Source organism: Podarcis raffonei, chromosome 4 (assembly GCF_027172205.1).
Source record: "Podarcis raffonei isolate rPodRaf1 chromosome 4, rPodRaf1.pri, whole genome shotgun sequence".
Lineage (NCBI taxonomy): Eukaryota > Metazoa > Chordata > Lepidosauria > Squamata > Lacertidae > Podarcis > Podarcis raffonei.
In genome coordinates this window covers 8,051,024-8,067,949 of record NC_070605.1, presented here as the reverse complement: position 1 = coordinate 8,067,949, position 16,926 = coordinate 8,051,024, and the positions used below count along the sequence as shown (strand labels likewise).

The 16,926-nt window shown below is 45.3% G+C and overlaps 2 protein-coding genes across 2 annotated transcripts in view; one reads left to right on the top strand and one right to left on the bottom strand.

Annotated features, from left to right (window-relative positions):
* Window positions 1–16,926, top strand: part of PPME1 (protein phosphatase methylesterase 1) — a 252,123-nt gene that overhangs the window by 42,413 nt on the left and 192,784 nt on the right. The window lies entirely within an intron of this gene.
* The window catches only part of P4HA3 (prolyl 4-hydroxylase subunit alpha 3), a 33,809-nt gene continuing 20,974 nt past the window's right edge, over window positions 4,092–16,926 (bottom strand). The window contains exons 9-13 of the mRNA XM_053385095.1: window positions 13,102–13,261; window positions 11,820–11,882; window positions 9,780–9,848; window positions 8,145–8,241; window positions 4,092–4,940 (exon numbers count right to left, since the gene is read on the bottom strand). Of these exons, the coding sequence (XP_053241070.1) occupies window positions 4,870–4,940; window positions 8,145–8,241; window positions 9,780–9,848; window positions 11,820–11,882; window positions 13,102–13,261 (460 nt within the window). The 3' untranslated portion in view covers window positions 4,092–4,869. The remainder of the gene's footprint in view (window positions 4,941–8,144; window positions 8,242–9,779; window positions 9,849–11,819; window positions 11,883–13,101; window positions 13,262–16,926) is intronic.

Here is a 16,926-nt window from a genome sequence, read left to right as displayed (position 1 = left end):
TCTTATGCACGGGGCCATCTCCCCCCATTTTTAAAAATCTGAGTTCCCAAAAATAGGAGGCGTCATATATATGGGGGCATCTTATAGATGGAAAAATATGGGTATATTCCTGTACTGAGGTGTTAAGGGGATAGCCCCCACGCTGCACTCAGCACCGATTTTCAATATTGCTTCACAAAAGTAAAAAGAAAACATACCACCTGTAAGTTTGCAAAAATACATTACATAGTAAGAAAAATGTTACCCAAAAATATATGTTACATATACAGTGGTACCTTGGTTTTCAAATTTAATCCGGTTTTCAAATTTAATCTGTTCCGGAAATCCTTTCCAAAACCAAAGCGTTCCAAAACCAAGGCACGCTTCCCCATAGAAAGTAATGCAAAACGGATTAATCTGTTCCAGACTTTTGAAAACAACCCCTAAAACAGCAATTTAACAGGAATTTTACTATCTTAATCCATTCTGGAAGTCCTTTTGACTTCCGAAATGTTCAAAAACCAAGACGCAGCTTCTGATTGGTGCAGGCGCCCAGGAAACCGACAGCCGCATTGGACATTCGGCTTCCAAAAAACGTTTGAAAACTGGAACATTTACTTCTGGGTTTTCGGCGTTTGGGTACCAAGGTACCACTGTAAATAAAATAAAGTTCTTGCACACTTTAAGACTTCTGTCTCTCTCAGCATGGGTCCTTCATTTCCTCATTAACTGCGTTCTGTTATAACAATTAACCTAAGATATATTGTCTATATTCTTTATAACATATTATATTGCATCAATTAGTCAAAACATGTTAAAAGGTTTCATATGGGAACAATCTTCTTTTAAATAAAATCTATAGTTATCTCATTCTTTACTGAACTTTTGGATTGTCTGATTGCTAATTTTCCCTGTCTTCCTTGCCAACACCTGTGGCTCCTTAGAGCTGTCAGCATATGACAGCGGCCACAACATAGCTGTCAACTTACAGATTTGAAAATAAGGGACCAGCAGCCTCGAAAATAAGAGACCAGCAGTCAAAATAAGGGATTTTGCTATCGTAAAGAGTTACATACATTGGTAGGACTGACAGATGCTGTCAATCCGGCATGAGGCGGTTGCGGCACGGCGGCGGCTGCTGAAGCGCTGCCCTTCTGCGTCCCTCCCCATCCCCTCCTCTTCCTCTTCCCTCAGGCCGCCGCCTCAGCTGCCACCACCGCTGCTGCCTCCGGGCTCGCGGGCACCGTGGACGAGAGTCTCTCTCCCTCCCCCCCCCCGGGTGGGGAAGGGCCGGTGGAACTCCTCACATCACGACGATGGCGGCAGCGCGCTTTCTCTCTCTCGTGGCGGAGAACCCCAAGCCGTTGCTTCCCTCCCAAGCCGGGCGAGCATGAAACCTGGGAAATTTAAGGGACATCATCAATAAGGGACAGCAGCGGGACACGGCGCTGGGATAAGGGAGTTTCCCGCCAAATAAGGGACGGTTGACAGCTATGGGCCACAATCCCAGGAAATGGCTTCGACAGGCCAGCTAAAGCAAGTCTCCCATCAGCTCCAGCCCAAAGTCAAGGTTGATGGGATCTGTAATCCAACATCATTTTACGGCCTTTTAAATGTGCTTGTGGGAGGGTGCGTTGTTGGTTTTTATTTTATTGTAGATCCTCATTCTCTATTTTTATGTTATGCACCACCTGCAATCTGCGGGTGAAGGGTGGTATACAAATTTAATATAATAATAATAATAATAATAATAATAATAATAATACTACATTTGGAGGACCAAATATTCCCCAGCCTTGAACTAGGTGAATCTCAGCCTGCTCCAACAAAGCACTTAACTGTTTTGTTTCTTTTAACTTTTAATCAAATCTTTTTGGTTCTAAAAGAGACACTCACATTTTTAAGCTCTTAGTGGGGGAAATACCATCAATGTCTGGGGCTTGTGGACGGCTGGACGTGTGAGATACAGGCGGAGAGGGAAAGAGAGGGGGCTTGTGTGGGGCGGAGAGACCGTGTATCATTCTTTTGTCTCCCAAGAGGCTCTCTCTGAAAGAAGAGGCACAGTCCGTTTCTGCTCCAGTTAACCACAATTTCACTTTTTCAAATATTGACTCGGCTGGCCTCAGGCCCCCGGGAGGTGTGTGGATCCACAGCTCCTTGGGAAGAAAGCAGCTTTCTTTCGCCCCCGCACATGCATGCTGCACCAGTTTGGTTGCCACTGAGAGTTTCTGCCTTTTGGTGGGCTGGGTGCCTTTAATAGCCGCAGAGCAGGCAGAAATCAACCGGCGAAGCTGTTCCCATCAGTGCTTCCATGTGTCAGGAAAAACTTCACGTTGTGGCAGCTTCTGATCAAGGACATGTGTATGTTTTGATGGTGAATTTCAGCTTCCGTTCATGAAAGAAATCAAGTGTCTAGACCTTTGGATTGCAAAAGAAATAATAATAATAATAATTTATTATTTATACCCCACCCATCTGGCTGGGTTTCTCCAGCCACTCTGGGTGGCTCCCAACAGAATATTAAAAACATGATAAAACATCAAACATAAACAGGGCTGCCTTCAGATGTTTTCTAAAAGCATGGAGGGAACCACCAGAAGGCCCTCGGAGCTGGACCTCAGTGTCCGGGCAGAACGATGGGGGTGGAGACGCTCCTTCAGGTCTTCTGGGCCAAGGCCGTTTAGGGCTTTCAAGGTCAGCAACAATGCTTTGAATTGTGCTCGGAAACGTACTGGGAGCCAATGTAGGTCTTTCAAGACTGGTGTTATGTGGTCTTGGCGGACGCTCCCAGTCACCAGTCTAGCTGCCGCATACTGGATTAGTTGTAGTTTAAGTGTCACCTTCAAAGGTAGCCCCACGTAGAGCACATTGCAGTAGTCCAAGCGGGAGATAACCAGAGCATGCACCACTCTGGCAAGCAGCACCAGAATGATATCTCCTTGTTGCAAGCCTGGGCTGTGTGTCTGTATAGATTATCTGGTTGCTCCCACCTTCGTAGACCTTTGCATCCCCTGTCCCACACCTGACAGTCCACAGATTAAATAAAATGAGAATAGGAAGTCATAAAACACAATAGGGATACATTTGAATTTGCAATTGGGTATAACAGGAACAATACAGATATAAGGTAAAGGGTAAAGGGACCCCTGACTATTAGGTCCAGTAGTGGCTGACTCTGGGGTTGAGGCGCTCATCTCATTTTACTGGCCGAGGGAGCCGGTGTACAGTTTCTGGGTCATGTGGCCAGCATGACTAAGCCGCTTCTGGCGAACCAGAGCAGCGCACAGAAACGCCGTTTACCTTCCCACCGGAGCGGTACCTATTTATCTACTTGCACTTTGACATGCTTTTGAACTGCTAGGTGGGCAGGAGCAGGGACCGAGCAACGGGAGCTCACCCCGTCGCAGGGATTCGAACCGCCAACATTCTGATCGGCAAGCCTTAGGCTCTGTGGTTTAACCCACAGCGCCACCCGCATCCCATCAATACAGATATAGCAACAGTTTAAAAATATATAAATTAAAACTTAGTCACTAACACATAACCTAAAATTATAATTTAAAACCTTAATTATTTTGATCGCACAGCTGTCTCCCTAAGTTTTATGGAAATTGCACAGAATTTGGCTACCCTTAATGTGATCTCAGGGTCCTTGTCCTCTACCAGGGATTTTAGACAAAACAAATGGAACTATTTTCATGTAAATCATAACAAGATCTAAGAAGAAAGGTACAAAAAAATTAATCCGTTCCGGAAGTCCGTTCCAAAACCAAAGCGCTCCAAAAACAAGGCGCGGTTTCCCATATAAAGTAATGCAAAAGGGATTAAACCGTTCCAGACTTTTAAAAATAACCCCCAAAACAGCAATTTAATATGAATTTTACTATCTAACAAGACCATTGATCCATAAAATGAAAGCAATAAACAATGTACTGCAGTCACACAATCAATCAATCAATCAATCAATCAGTAACAACTGATATGGATTTGTTTTCTTGTGCTTTTTTTAATGTTGGTTTTTGTGTTTTATGTATTGTTATTTTTTGATATTTTTCATGATGTTGTGTGGAAAATACTAATAAAATTTATAATTTAAAAAACAAAAACAGAAAAAAGCCGCAAAAACATAAATGCAAAATAAATAGCAAAAACAGACAGACCTCAGTGTACCACTCAAAACAGAAGTGTGGCACTCAAAACGGAGCACATTCGACTTCCGGAAAAAAATTCGCAAACCGAAACACTTCCTTCCAGGTTTGCACTGTTTGGGTTCCAAGTTGTTTGAGTACCAAGGCGTTTGAGAACCAAGGTGCCACTGTACCGGTAACAAAAAACCATACACTGTCAGTTCAGCCTCAGCTTTTGCAGCTGGAGTCAGTCCAGGCCCTGCCCTCCAAGGCCAGGTGGGAAAAGACCTGCAAGGCAGGGAGCAGGTCTTCCAAGACTCGCAGCCAAGATGGTCGCAGCCAAAGGCTCATGGGGAACCTGCGATCAGGAATCGAACCCAAGAGCAACTATCCCCTCTTGTGGCTTTCAGCAACTGAGATTCAGAACCATTACCTCCTCCGACTGTGGCTCCATTGCGGCCAGAGGCCACCGACAGCCCTTTCCTCCATGAATCTGCCCCATCCTCTTAAAGCCGTCCAAGTTGGTGGCCAACCACTGCGCCCAGTGGCAGGTAGTTCCATAGTTTAACCATGTGCTGCATCAACAGGTCCTTTCTTTCTCGGATGCCTGAGAAAATCTTTGCCAAGGTGTGGTTTGGCCGTGGTTCACTCCGAGGTGGTCTTTCCGGACCAGGCTGTGTTAAGATAGGGAGTGGGCCCAGATTCTCTCCCCACACTTGAGCCCCTGGCATTCGCCGAACCCAGCTGAGAGCACTTGAACATTTTAGTCTTCCGGGCTGGTGCCACACGGCCTCCGAAATTCCTGTCCATGTTCATGGAACCACTTGTTGGCCACTATTAAAGAGAGGTTGGGATTAATAATAATAATAATAATAATAATAATATCCCGCATTTCCCCCTGACAGGAACTACAGTGGTGCCCCACAAGACGAACGCCTCGCAAGATGGAAAACCCGCTAGACGAAAGGGTTTTCCATTTTGGAGGCACTTCGCAAAACGAATTTCCCTATGGGCTTCCTTCGCAAGACGAAAGCCCATAGGGAAATCTCCGGGACAGCGGGGAAGCGCAGCGCGTCTTCCCCACTGTCCTCGGACCTTCTCCGAAGGCTGGCGGTGGGGTCTCTCCACCCCACCGCCAGCCTTCGGAGGAGGTCCGTGCGAATTCTGCCAGACCTCAATATTTTCTCTTGAGTCGAATCTAACTTTTCTTTCCCGTCTGCCATACCACTCCAGATAAGTCCAAGGTCGCTCCCACAGCTGGGCTTTGTTATGGAGTGGAAAATTCCCTGGCTCAATTATTTTTGTAACAATGTCCAACTTCCTCTAGGGGGACACAGTTGCAGTCAGACTTGTAACTTTGAAAAATAACTTTTTTAAGTCCCCCAGTTTATCAAAAAAGACGACTGTATCAATTCCAACTATTTAAAAGTTACTCTAAAACCAGGAGAAGTCAGCCAGAAACACTGTATCTTTTTTGCAGAGTTAGCTGTCAAAAGCAATTTATTACGTGCCTTTCACAATGCGGCATTCATTTTCAAGGCAGTCCGTTCCCAGGATCTAAGCAGTGGATTTTACCTTCCTTTCCCCACTTTCTTTACAGGGAAGTAAAGTTCAAATCTTTTCTCCTCCTTTCCTGCAATCCGGAGGGGAAATCTTCTGTCTGACATTCGGATTTTGACCCTTTTAAAAGTTACTTTCAAAGTTCTAGCTCACAGTCTCTTTGCTTTATTATATATACAAGAAACGGGAAGCAGACTTCCTGTTTATACTTCCCCGTTTCGGTGCCAAATTTACTAATTTCCTTTCCTTTATAATCCAATTTAATCCTACTCACGGGTAGTTGTTTCTTGCAGCCAAATTGTCCAGGAAAAAGTCAGCGCTCTCCGATAACGGCTGTGCGGCTTCGCTCCGCGGAAGAAGCAGTCACTCACAGCACCGCGCCGCTCTCCCCGCTTTACTCCGGAGCCCCAAAAAGGGTTCCTTTGCATTTTGGGGGGGCGCTGAAGGTGCCCGCTGAGTCCCATGCTCACAGGCTTCACCCGCCTGTGATTTTTGAATGGGTCCCCGCTTCGCCGCAGAAGTCAGACCCGATCCCACGGAGCTGGTCCCTCGGAGATCAGAGGGAATCTGCCATTATCGCTGGCGCTAACCCGGAAGTCCTCAAAACTCAGGCAGGTTCTTATGGGGAAATACAGTCCTTCAGACCTAAGCCATATAGGTAAAGGGACCCCTGACCACTAGGTCCAGTCGTGGCCAACTCTGGGGTTGTGGCGCTCATCTCGCTTTACTGGCCGAGGGAGCCGGCGTACAGCTTCCAGGTCATGTGGCCAGCATGACTAGGCCGCTTCTGGCGAACCAGAGCAGCGCACGGAAACGCCATTTACCTTCCCGCCAGAGCGGTACCTATTTATCTACTTGCACTTTTGACGTGCTTTCGAACTGCTAGGTTGGCAGGAGCAGGGACCGAGCAATGGGAGCTCACCCCGTCGCGGGGATTTGAACCGCTGACCTTCTGATCGGCAAGTCCTAGGCTCTGTGGTTTAACCCACAGCGCCACCCATATAGGGCTTTATAAGTTATAACCAGCCCTTTGAATTGTGCCTGGGAAAAAGATCTGCTTTATCACGGGAATCGTCTGCTCGCCATAACCACCCCTGGTCAGCAATCCAGTTGCAGCTCTTTGAAGCAGCCAAAGTTATTATTATTATTACATTTATTCATCGCTTTTTTTTGCCACATATCCGCAACGATTGCCCTGTGCCATGCAAACACATGCAAAGAATAGCAATTCCCCTGCCTGGGTCTTCTCCTGGCCTGCTTTTTGAAGAGAGGGCAACTGGGGCCACACTTTATTTTATTTTTTATATACCGGTAATTTTTATTAAATTTTCTGTTTTGGTATTTAAAGTACAGTACTCATTTTTACTTTATTTAACTGTATTTTACTGTATTTAAAGTACAGTACTCGTGGGACGCGGGTGGCGCTGTGGGTAAAAGCCTCAGCGCCTAGGGCTTGCCGATCGAAAGGTCGGCGGTTTGAATCCCCGCGGCGGGGTGCGCTCCCGTTGCTCGGTCCCAGCGCCTGCCAACCTAGCAGTTCGAAAGCACCCCCGGGTGCAAGTAGATAAATAGGGACCACTTACTGGCGGGAAGGTAAACGGCGTTTCCGTGTGCTGCGCTGGCTCGCCAGATGCAGCTTTGTCACACTGGCCACGTGACCCGGAAGTGTCTCCGGACAGCGCTGGCCCTCGGCCTCTTGAGTGAGATGGGCGCACAACCCTAGAGTCTGGCAAGACTGGCCCGTACGGGCAGGGGTACCTTTACCTTTACCTTTACTCATTTTTACATCCTTCAGATATCAATGACGTCTTCTCTTTCCATGGCTCATTTGGCATATCATCAGTCCCTACATATTTTACAAAAACTCTACCCTTGTTCGATCATTACATCCATCAAAACTTATTTACACTCTTGAATTTATCTTAACGCTGCCCAGGAGTCACATTTTGGACGGTAGGACGTTTGCCCCTTTTTAGGCATCCCTCGCCACACTTGAAGGCAAAACTAATTTATAATTTATTGTTATATAATATTAATTTATTGTTTATTATTTAATAGGACTAATTTAGCCAGCTAGCCCTGGTGATCACCTAATGTTTATTAGATGGATTTCCCCCCTAAATTGATTTTTAAATTCTCAATTTATTGTTATTTACGTTTTATACTGTATTTTATGCTGTTTTTTGTTGCATCAATTAAGTGTTTTAAATTTCTTGTTGGCCGCCCAGAGCCCGGTTTTCTGAACCGGGAAGGGCGGGGTATAAATAAAAAAATATTATTATTATTATTATTATTATTATTATTATTATTATTATTAATGTCTATTTCACTTCCCAGCTTTTGATGGCATAGCAGTCAAATTGACCGAGCTCCTCGGCAAGGCATTTTTTGTGTGAGGCCCCTACCCTTGTAGGAACTTGACGGCTGAAATTAGCTGGTCAGTTCCATCCTTCCTGCACCCTAAGGTCGGCCCCTTACCCCATTTGTCTCCAGCAAGGACTGGGCAGCCAGCATGGAGGGTGTCATCGTCCCCGTCCCCATTCCTGCGAAGGTTCCACCAAAAGAGAGCCGCGTTCTGGAAAGGGGACCAGAAAATAAGAATGTTCATGGCGTGTCTGCAGAGAAATAACCCAGGCTCCAGAATTAGCAGCGTGGCAGGTGTGATAAGAATTTTAAGATCTTAGATATGCAATAAATGTTCATAAATGTACCAAGCAAAGACGTACATAAATATATAAAACGCATGTCTGAAAACCCCACGGAAAAAAGTCCTGAACAAATTGACCTCAATTATTTCTCTGCAAGGTCAAAGTGGGAAACCTCCCCATTGTCTCTTTCCTTCGCAAATCCTGTCTTAAGGGCACATTTAAGATATGAATAGGGTGTGGGCCTGTGACCTGGCCCAGGAACTAAGTATTTATCATTACAAAAGACTGGCCAGGCTCCCCAGGCAATCCAATCAAGTGACCATTAAACAGGTAACCGGGCAGACGAGATAAACAAGGCACTCTGATTTCTGCTATAGACCACCTTTTCGGTGATGTAGGTATGATGTATGGAGGGGTGGTTTTGAGCTCCAGGGCTGGGAATTTAAAATGTCTATATAAGGCCTTGCGCGCCATTGTTCTGGGTTCCTCCTCTCTCCTGAGTGTGGTGAGGACCCTGTTGCAACAGATCAATAAAGATCAGGCTTACTAGCTGATTTCCTTCTCAATATTCTCTGGTTGGCCTCTCTTATTTTCTCCTACCAATAGGGAACCTACGTGAGGATACCCCATAAGGGAAAAAGGGCAGATTTTTTGTTTTGTTTACAACATGGGCACCCAGCTGAGTGCACAAATCCTGTTCCTTTTAGCATGTACAGTGGGCAGTTTTCCTGAAAAAACGTGCTGAAAACAGGTAAAGGTAAAGGACCCCTGGAGGGTTTAGTCCAGTCAAAGGCGACTGTGGGGTTGTGGCGCTCATCTCGCTTTCAGGCCAAGGGAGCCAGTGTTTGTCCACAGACAGCTTTCCAGGTCATGAGGCTAGCAGGACTAAACCGCTTCTGGCGCAACGTGACACCGTGACAGAATCCAGAACGCACAGAAACGCCGTTTACCTTCCCGCTGGAGCGGTACCTATTTATCTACTTGCACTGGCGTGCTTTCGAACTGCTAGGTTGGCAGGAGCTGGGACAGAGCAACGGGAGCTCACCCCGTCGCGGGGATTCGAACCGCTGACCTTCTGATCGGCAAGCCCAAGAGGCTCAATGGTTTAGACCACAGCGCCACCTGCGTCCCCAGGAAACAAGAACCTTCATGGCATGTATGCAAGAGCAATAACCCAGGCCCCAGTTGAATGCACAAATCCCGTTCCTTTGAGCATGTGCAGAGGGGCAGTTTCCCCGAAAAAACATTTCCTGAAAAGAGACAGCCCCCTGAACACAAAGGGGTGTGTTGGCACAGCTGCCAAAGGGGTGAGAGGATGATAAATTTGAGCCTCAGACGCTTCTTTTTTATTTGTGCAAGAAGTTGGTGATTTGCTCCTCTGTCTCTTTTGATCTTGTTACCTTTGATACCTCTTTTCACGCCACGGAGAACCCTTCTTTCTGCAGTTCACAACACACAGACTTACCTTGACAGCAGGAATGCTGAGGTTTGCATAGATGAAGGCCGTGGACCCTCCGGCTTCTACCAAACTCAGCTGAGCAGGAAAAGAAATGGGACAACATTATACGATACAATACTCTTTATTGTTATTGTCCCATAAAGGTAAAGGTAAAGGGACCCCTAGGTGGCGCGGCAATCATCTCGCTTTACTGGCCGAGGGAGCCGACATTTGTCCACAGACAGTTTTTCTGGGTCATGTGGCCAACATGACTAAGCTGCTTCTGGCGAAACCAGAGCAGCGCGCGGAAACGCCGTTTACCTTCCCGCCAGAGTGGTACCTATTTATCTGCTTGCATTTTGACGTGCTTTCGAACTGCTAGGTTGGCAGGAGCAGGGACCGAGCAATGGGAGCTCACCCCGTCCTGGGGATTCGAACCGCCAACCTTCTGATCGGCAAGCCCTAGGCTCTGTGGTTTATCCCACAGCACCACCCGTTCCCAGAGACTACCTTACACTGCGTTTAAAACCAAAATCGCATTTGGGTAGAAACTGTTCCTCAGGCGGCTAGTCCTAGTCTTTATAACTCTGTACCTTCTTCCAGAAGGCAGAAGCTGAAAGAGATCATAAGTGCATACTATCCTGCGCTATCTCTGCAGCTTTCTTATGGCACCTGGAAGCATAGCTTTGATCTAAGGTGGGAAGAGTGCACCCAATTATTCTCTCCGCAGTCTTTACAACCCTGGACAGCCTTGTTTTTTCCCTGACCGTGCAGCTCCCAAACCACACACACAGTCCGTAAGTTAATACACTCTCAACAGTACAATGGTAAAATGCCATCAACAGGTCCTTTGAGAGATTGTTTTTCCAGAGGATTCTCAGAAAATATAACCTCTGCTGTGCTCTCTTCATCAGGTCTTTGCTGTTTTCTCCCCAGGTTAGGTCATCTCTCAACTCTATTCCCAAAAATCGAAACACCGGCTCAAGGTGGTGTATGGGGTTCTCTAGATCTCTCAGCCGAACTACCTCACAGGGTTGTTGTGGAGTTTAAAAGAGGACAGGGAGAACCATGTTGAGTTGTGGGGTTTTTTTGTACAGAAAAGGGAAGTTTTGGAGCTATTTTCAAGGAAATTCGCCAAAATCTACACTTCTGACATGGGTTGCCAGACGTATGGCAGCCCTAGGATATAAAGCATGAGACGCTTAATCTCAGGGTTGTGGGTTTGAGCCCCATGCAATGAATAATAATAATAATAATAATAATAATTATTATTATTATTATTATTATTATTATTATTATTACCCCACCCATCTGGCTGGGTTTCCCCAGTCACTCTGAGTGGCTCTCAACAGAATATTGTGGAGCGAGGAGTGTTAATGTATGTAGAATTGTACATATGGTCGATTTGAATATGTTATTATTGATTATGTATACTCAGTGTATCAGCCATCTGGGGAGGTTTCACTGTTTGGTTTTGGTTGTTGGTAAAAAATAAAGGGGGGGGGGAATACAATATAACATCAAACATTAAAAACTTCCCTTAGCAGGGCTGCCTTCAGATGCCTTCTAAAAGTCAGATTGTTGTTTATTTCCTTGGCATCTGATGGGAGGGTGTTCCACAGGGCGGGCGCCACCACCGAGAAGGCCTCTGCCCGGTTCCTGGCAACCCACCTTTTGCTGCTTTGCAAAATGGGCAGAACTGATCCTCACTGCCAGTAAAGAAGCTAAGTAGAAAAGCTGCTTTGGCTGGTGTGATGAGCATTTAGAAATATCAGGGGAGGTCTGATTAACCCTGTTTTCCCTTCTCCAAATCACCCTTTGCCCCAGTGACACTTCCTCCCTGTGAAAACATCTCCAAAATCATGCTTGTCCTGGAAAATACACTGCAGAAATCTAGCCGGAAAAGAAACACTGGGCCAGCTGTTTGAAGCTTGGAACTTTCCGTTTTAAACATGGAATGACAAAACAGAAAACAAAAGCAGCCCTATCCTTCTTGAAGCATATACAGAGTTCCCTGGCAAAACCACAATATCCTTTGCAGATCCCAGCAAAGAGAAGAAGACTCACATAGACCATCAACGTGGCAATTCGGTTTCCGGATTTCATCCTGTAAAGAGGGCTTTTTCTCGACTGCATTGGGAAAAAGAGAATTCCTTGATTACGGAACACCTGGTGGTTGTATTCATCAAGTTTTAGTACTTCCCGAACTGGGATTATCTATCACAAAACCTGAGCATAACTATAAGTTGTCCTGCAAGTGCAGAACTTCTGCAGTCAAACTGGTGGGAAGTCTCGGGTGGAAAAAGATTTGTACGGGAAAACAAGTATTCAGTTAAGAATCTGTGCTGTAAAGAAATCAAGTATATATGTATATGTACAATTTATAGTTAATAAAAATTATATATATATATATATATATATATATATATATATATATACACACACACACACACACACACACACACACACACACATATATATACCGGTTTAAATTTAAAAGTGTAGATGGAGCTTAGGACTGTGCTTGTGGCAAGGGGAAGCAGGAAATACATTCTTATAATAAGAGAAGTTTAAAAAGACAGAAAGACTTGGATTGCTTTCAAAGAAAAATGCAGGTGTTTACATCTCGGACAATACAATGGGACCTTGGTTCTCAAATGCCCTGGTATTCAAACGCCTTGGTTCCCAAACTCTGAAAACCCAGAAGCAAGTGTTCTGGTTTTCAAACGTTTTTCGGAAGCCGAACATCCGATGAAGCTGTCGGCTATTGTTTCTGGGGCGCCTGCACCGATCAGAAGCCGCGCCTTGGTTTTTGAGCATTTCGGAAGTCAAACGGACTTCTGGAACGGATTAAGTTTGGCGCTTTCGTTTTTGCTATTTATTTTGCATTTTTGTTTTTGAGGCTTTTTCGGTTCATTTGTTTTTGTGACTGTGTGGAACCTACTGATTGACTGATTGTGTGACTGCGGAAATGGGTAAAAGCCCCCCATCCAGACAATGACTATCATCAGTGCAGGTAAGAAAAAATCATAATTTTAATTTTTATCATCTACAATACTGTCTTATTTACTTTATAGTACAGTACATTGATTATTGCTTTCATTTTATGGATCAGCGGTCATGTTAGATAGTAAAATTCACGTTAAATTTCTGTTTTAGGAGTTGTTTTTAAAAGTTTGGGACGGATTAATCCATTTTGCATTACTTTCTATGATAAAGTGTGCCTTGGTTTTGGAACGCTTTGGTTTTGGAACGGACTTCCGGAACGGATTAAGTTTGAGAACCAAGGTAACACTGTATCAAACTGCTTTCATGCCCTATGGAACTTTGCAGCAACAGGTTTACTCACCGTCGCGTGGTCAAAATGGGGCTCATAGTGTCCACCTAATCCATAGTTTACCACCTGCAGGTATTCTGCGTAAGGAGGCTGGGTGTTGAGGCCGGTCAGGGCTGCGACCCGTCGATCTAAAGCCACGATTGCTGGATCCAAGGTGTCTTTCAGCCAGGCACTAAACAAGGCACAATGCCGGTAAAAAGGTACATATTTACCATAGCTGTCAACTTACAGATTTGAAAATAAGGGACCAGCAGCCTTGAAAATAAGGGATCAGCAGCCAAAATAAGGGATTTTCTGGGCACAGGTAGGTTCAACTTCTGAGCCCCTCCGAGCCAAAAGCAAAAAGCCCAGCCAGCAGCCAAACGAAGCCTCAAGTGGTGGTTCCCACAGCACAGCAACCCGGCAAAGGGGATGCAGCAAGGAAAACCACCGTCACCTCTCCGCTGGGAAGCGCTGAGCAAAGGCGAGTCCCCAGGCAACGCGGCCGATTTGATCGGCACAAGGCATGCAAGCTCCACCCCCAGTCGTTCTTAGACTCCTTATTGGGTGAGCAACGCAGCCAAGCAACACAGTTGGAGCCTCCCTCCTCCCTGGCCAGCAGGGAGGGAGGGAGAGGAGCTGCTTCCTTTGAAACCCGGGAAATTTAAGGGACATCATCAATCCGGTTACAGAAAGGTAGCCGTGTTGGTCTGCCATACTCAAAACAAACAAACAAACAAATTTCTTTCCAGTAGCACCTTAAAGACCAACTAAGTTAGTTCTTGGTATGAGCTTTCGTGTGCATGCACACTTCTTCAGATACACTTGAAACAGAAGTTGCCAGATCCCTCTATATAGTGAGAAGGTGGGGAGGGGTATTACTCAGAAGGGTGGTGGGAATGGGTGATTGGCAGATAGCTGTGATGAGCCTGTTGACGACTCTTAACGACTGCAATAGGTCTTACAGGAAAAAGCAAGGGGTGAGGTGAGAAGGTGAAAAATAGCTTTGTCATTTATAATGAGATAAGAATCCAATGTCTTTGTTCAGACCAGGTCTCTCCATGGTTTTAAGTTTGGTAATGAGTTGCAATTCAGCAGCTTCTCTTTCCAGTCTATTTCTGAAATTCCTTTGTAGTAAAACAGCTACTTTGAGATCTTGTATAGAATGTCCTGGGAGATTGAAGTGTTCTCCTACTGGTTTCTCTGTCTTGTGATTCTTGATGTCCGATTTATGTCCGTTTATTCTTTGGCGTAAGGTTTGGCCTGTTTGTCCAATATAGAGAGCTGAAGGACACTGTTGGCATTTGATGGCATATACAATGTTAGACGATGAGCAATTAAATAGTCCCAAGATGGTATGTGTGATGTTGTTGGGGCCAGTAATGGTGTTGTCCGGGTGTATGTGGCAGCAAAGTTGGCATCTGGGTTTATTGCAGGCTCTGGTGCCAGTGTCCGTGTTACGTCTGGTTGTAGTATTATTGTGGGTTAGGAGTTGTTTAAGATTGGGTGGCTGTCTGTAGGCAATGAAAGGTCTTCCTCCCAGAGCTTGAGAAAGAGAACTATCATTGTCCAGGAGAGGTTGTAGATCTCTGATGATGCGTTGTACTGTTTTAACTTGGGAGCTGTATGTGATGACTAGAGGTGTTCTGTTATTTTCTTTTTTGGGTCTGTCTTGCAGCAAGTTCTCTCTGGGTATCTGTCTGGCTCTGTTGATCTGTTGTCTAACTTCATCTGCTGGGTATTTTAGTTCTAAAAAGGTTTGCTGTAGATCTCTTAGGTGAGAGTCTCTGTCTGTAGAATTGGAACAGATACGGCTGTAACGTAGTGCCTGGCTATATACAATGGACTGTTTGGTATGTTTGGGATGGTAGCTAGAGGCATGTAGATATGTTTGTCGGTCAGTTGGTTTACGGTATAAGGTGGTGTCTATGCGTCCATCCTGTATTTTTATAGTAGTGTCCAAAAAATGTATTTCTTGCATAGATTGATTCATTGTTAGGTTGATTGTGGGGTGAAAATCATTGAATTTCTGGTGGAAGGTGTCTAGGGTCTGTTGACCATGTGTCCAGATGATAAAAATATCGTCAATGTATCGCAGGTACAAGAGAGGTTTGAGTGGGTAGGAGTTTAGGAAACGTTGTTCTAAATCTGCCATGAAGATGTTGGCATACTGTGGGGCCATGCGGGTGCCCATTGCTGTGCCGCTGATCTGAAGGAACAGGTCATCACCGAATTTGAAGTTGTTGTGGGTAAGGACAAATTGGCAGAGTTTGGTGGCAAAGTCCGCTGTGGTTTTATCTGAAATGGTGTTCCTTATAGCTTGTAAACCATCGTTGTGTGGGATGTTGATCATCAATCCGGGACAGCAGCGGGACACGGCGCTGGGATAAGGGAGTTTCCCGCCAAATAAGGGACGGTTGACAGCTATTATATTTACACAACTGCACTTCTGATCTCAAGTGCAGTCGTGTAAATATGTACAATTTTTCTGGCAAAGGGTGTTTAAGGAGATAACAGAAATCCCTGGGTTAAAGCTGAGCAAAAGTCCAGAGGCAGCATTTTTATCAATTTACGATGGGGTGGAAGTTTCGCAGGCTACGAAGGACTTGCTCACAAATTTATTGACAGCTGCACAAGTTATTATAGCTAGGAAGTGGAAGGGGCAAGCAGAATATAAAATGGAAGTGTGGTATAAAGAGGTGTGGGATATAGCTATTCATGATAAATTAACATGTGACATTAAGGTAAGACGGGGAATATGCATTTTGAGGAGATATGGAAGGCGTTTGTAGAATTTTGTACTGTTAAAACGGAAAGGGGTCAAACCATGGCAAGAGGTGTTGAAATTTTGGGAGGTTGGATAGTTTGCAATGGAATGGTCCCGGTGGTGGGGTGCACATTTTCATTCTTATTTATGTATGAGCATTACTTTGTCAAAAAATAAAATAAAATAAAAAATAAATAAAATAAAATAAAAATTACCATGACTTTAAAAAAAGGAAAAAAGAAGTGCAGTTGTGGCAGGGTAGGGGTGGGGAGAGAGAGAGATAAGAAGGTCAGGGTCAGGAGTGGATTTACTATAAATCTAATGAAACTTAGATCCTCCTAGTTAGACCCTATTTTCCAGGGACTGCCCCAGATTCACAGAAGCCAGCCTGGGACTCAGCTACATTAGTAAAAAAAATCCAACATTTTAAATGTGTTATAAACACGAAACAGCAGGTGGCGCTGCAGAGCACAAAACTTTTCCATGTGATTTTTACACAGCTTTTACCCCCTTTTGTTATAACGATCTAATGTATGACTTAATTATAGCGGGCTTTTTTCCTGTGTGTAGACCCACCCTGGTTTTTTATTTGATGCCAGAATGTCCCGCTTCCCCTCGCGATGCTGCACAATGTCGTGACCTTATGAGAGCAGTGCCATGAAGAGCCAGTCTGCTGAACCCAACGCCCCCTGACTATTGAGGGGGCTCATAAAACTACTTTGAGGGGCCCGAAACTGCCTTGGCCCCTAGGAGTCAGCGTGCCTGCTCAGAACCCAAAACAAACTACAGCTCCCAGGATTATTGGGGGGGGGCATGGCTATTTAAAGTGGTAAAAGGTAAAGGGACCCCTGACCATTAGGTCCAGTCATGGCCGACTCTGGGGTTGCGGCGTTCGTCTCGCTTTATTGGCCGAGGGAGCCGGCATACAGCTTCCGGGTCATGTGGCCAGCATGACTAAGCCGCTTCTGGCGAACTAGAGCAGCGCACGGAAACGACGTTTACCTTCCCACCGGAGTGGTACCTATTTTTCTACTTGCACTTTGACGTGCTTTTGAACTGCTAGGTTGGCAGGAGCTGGGACCCAGCAACGG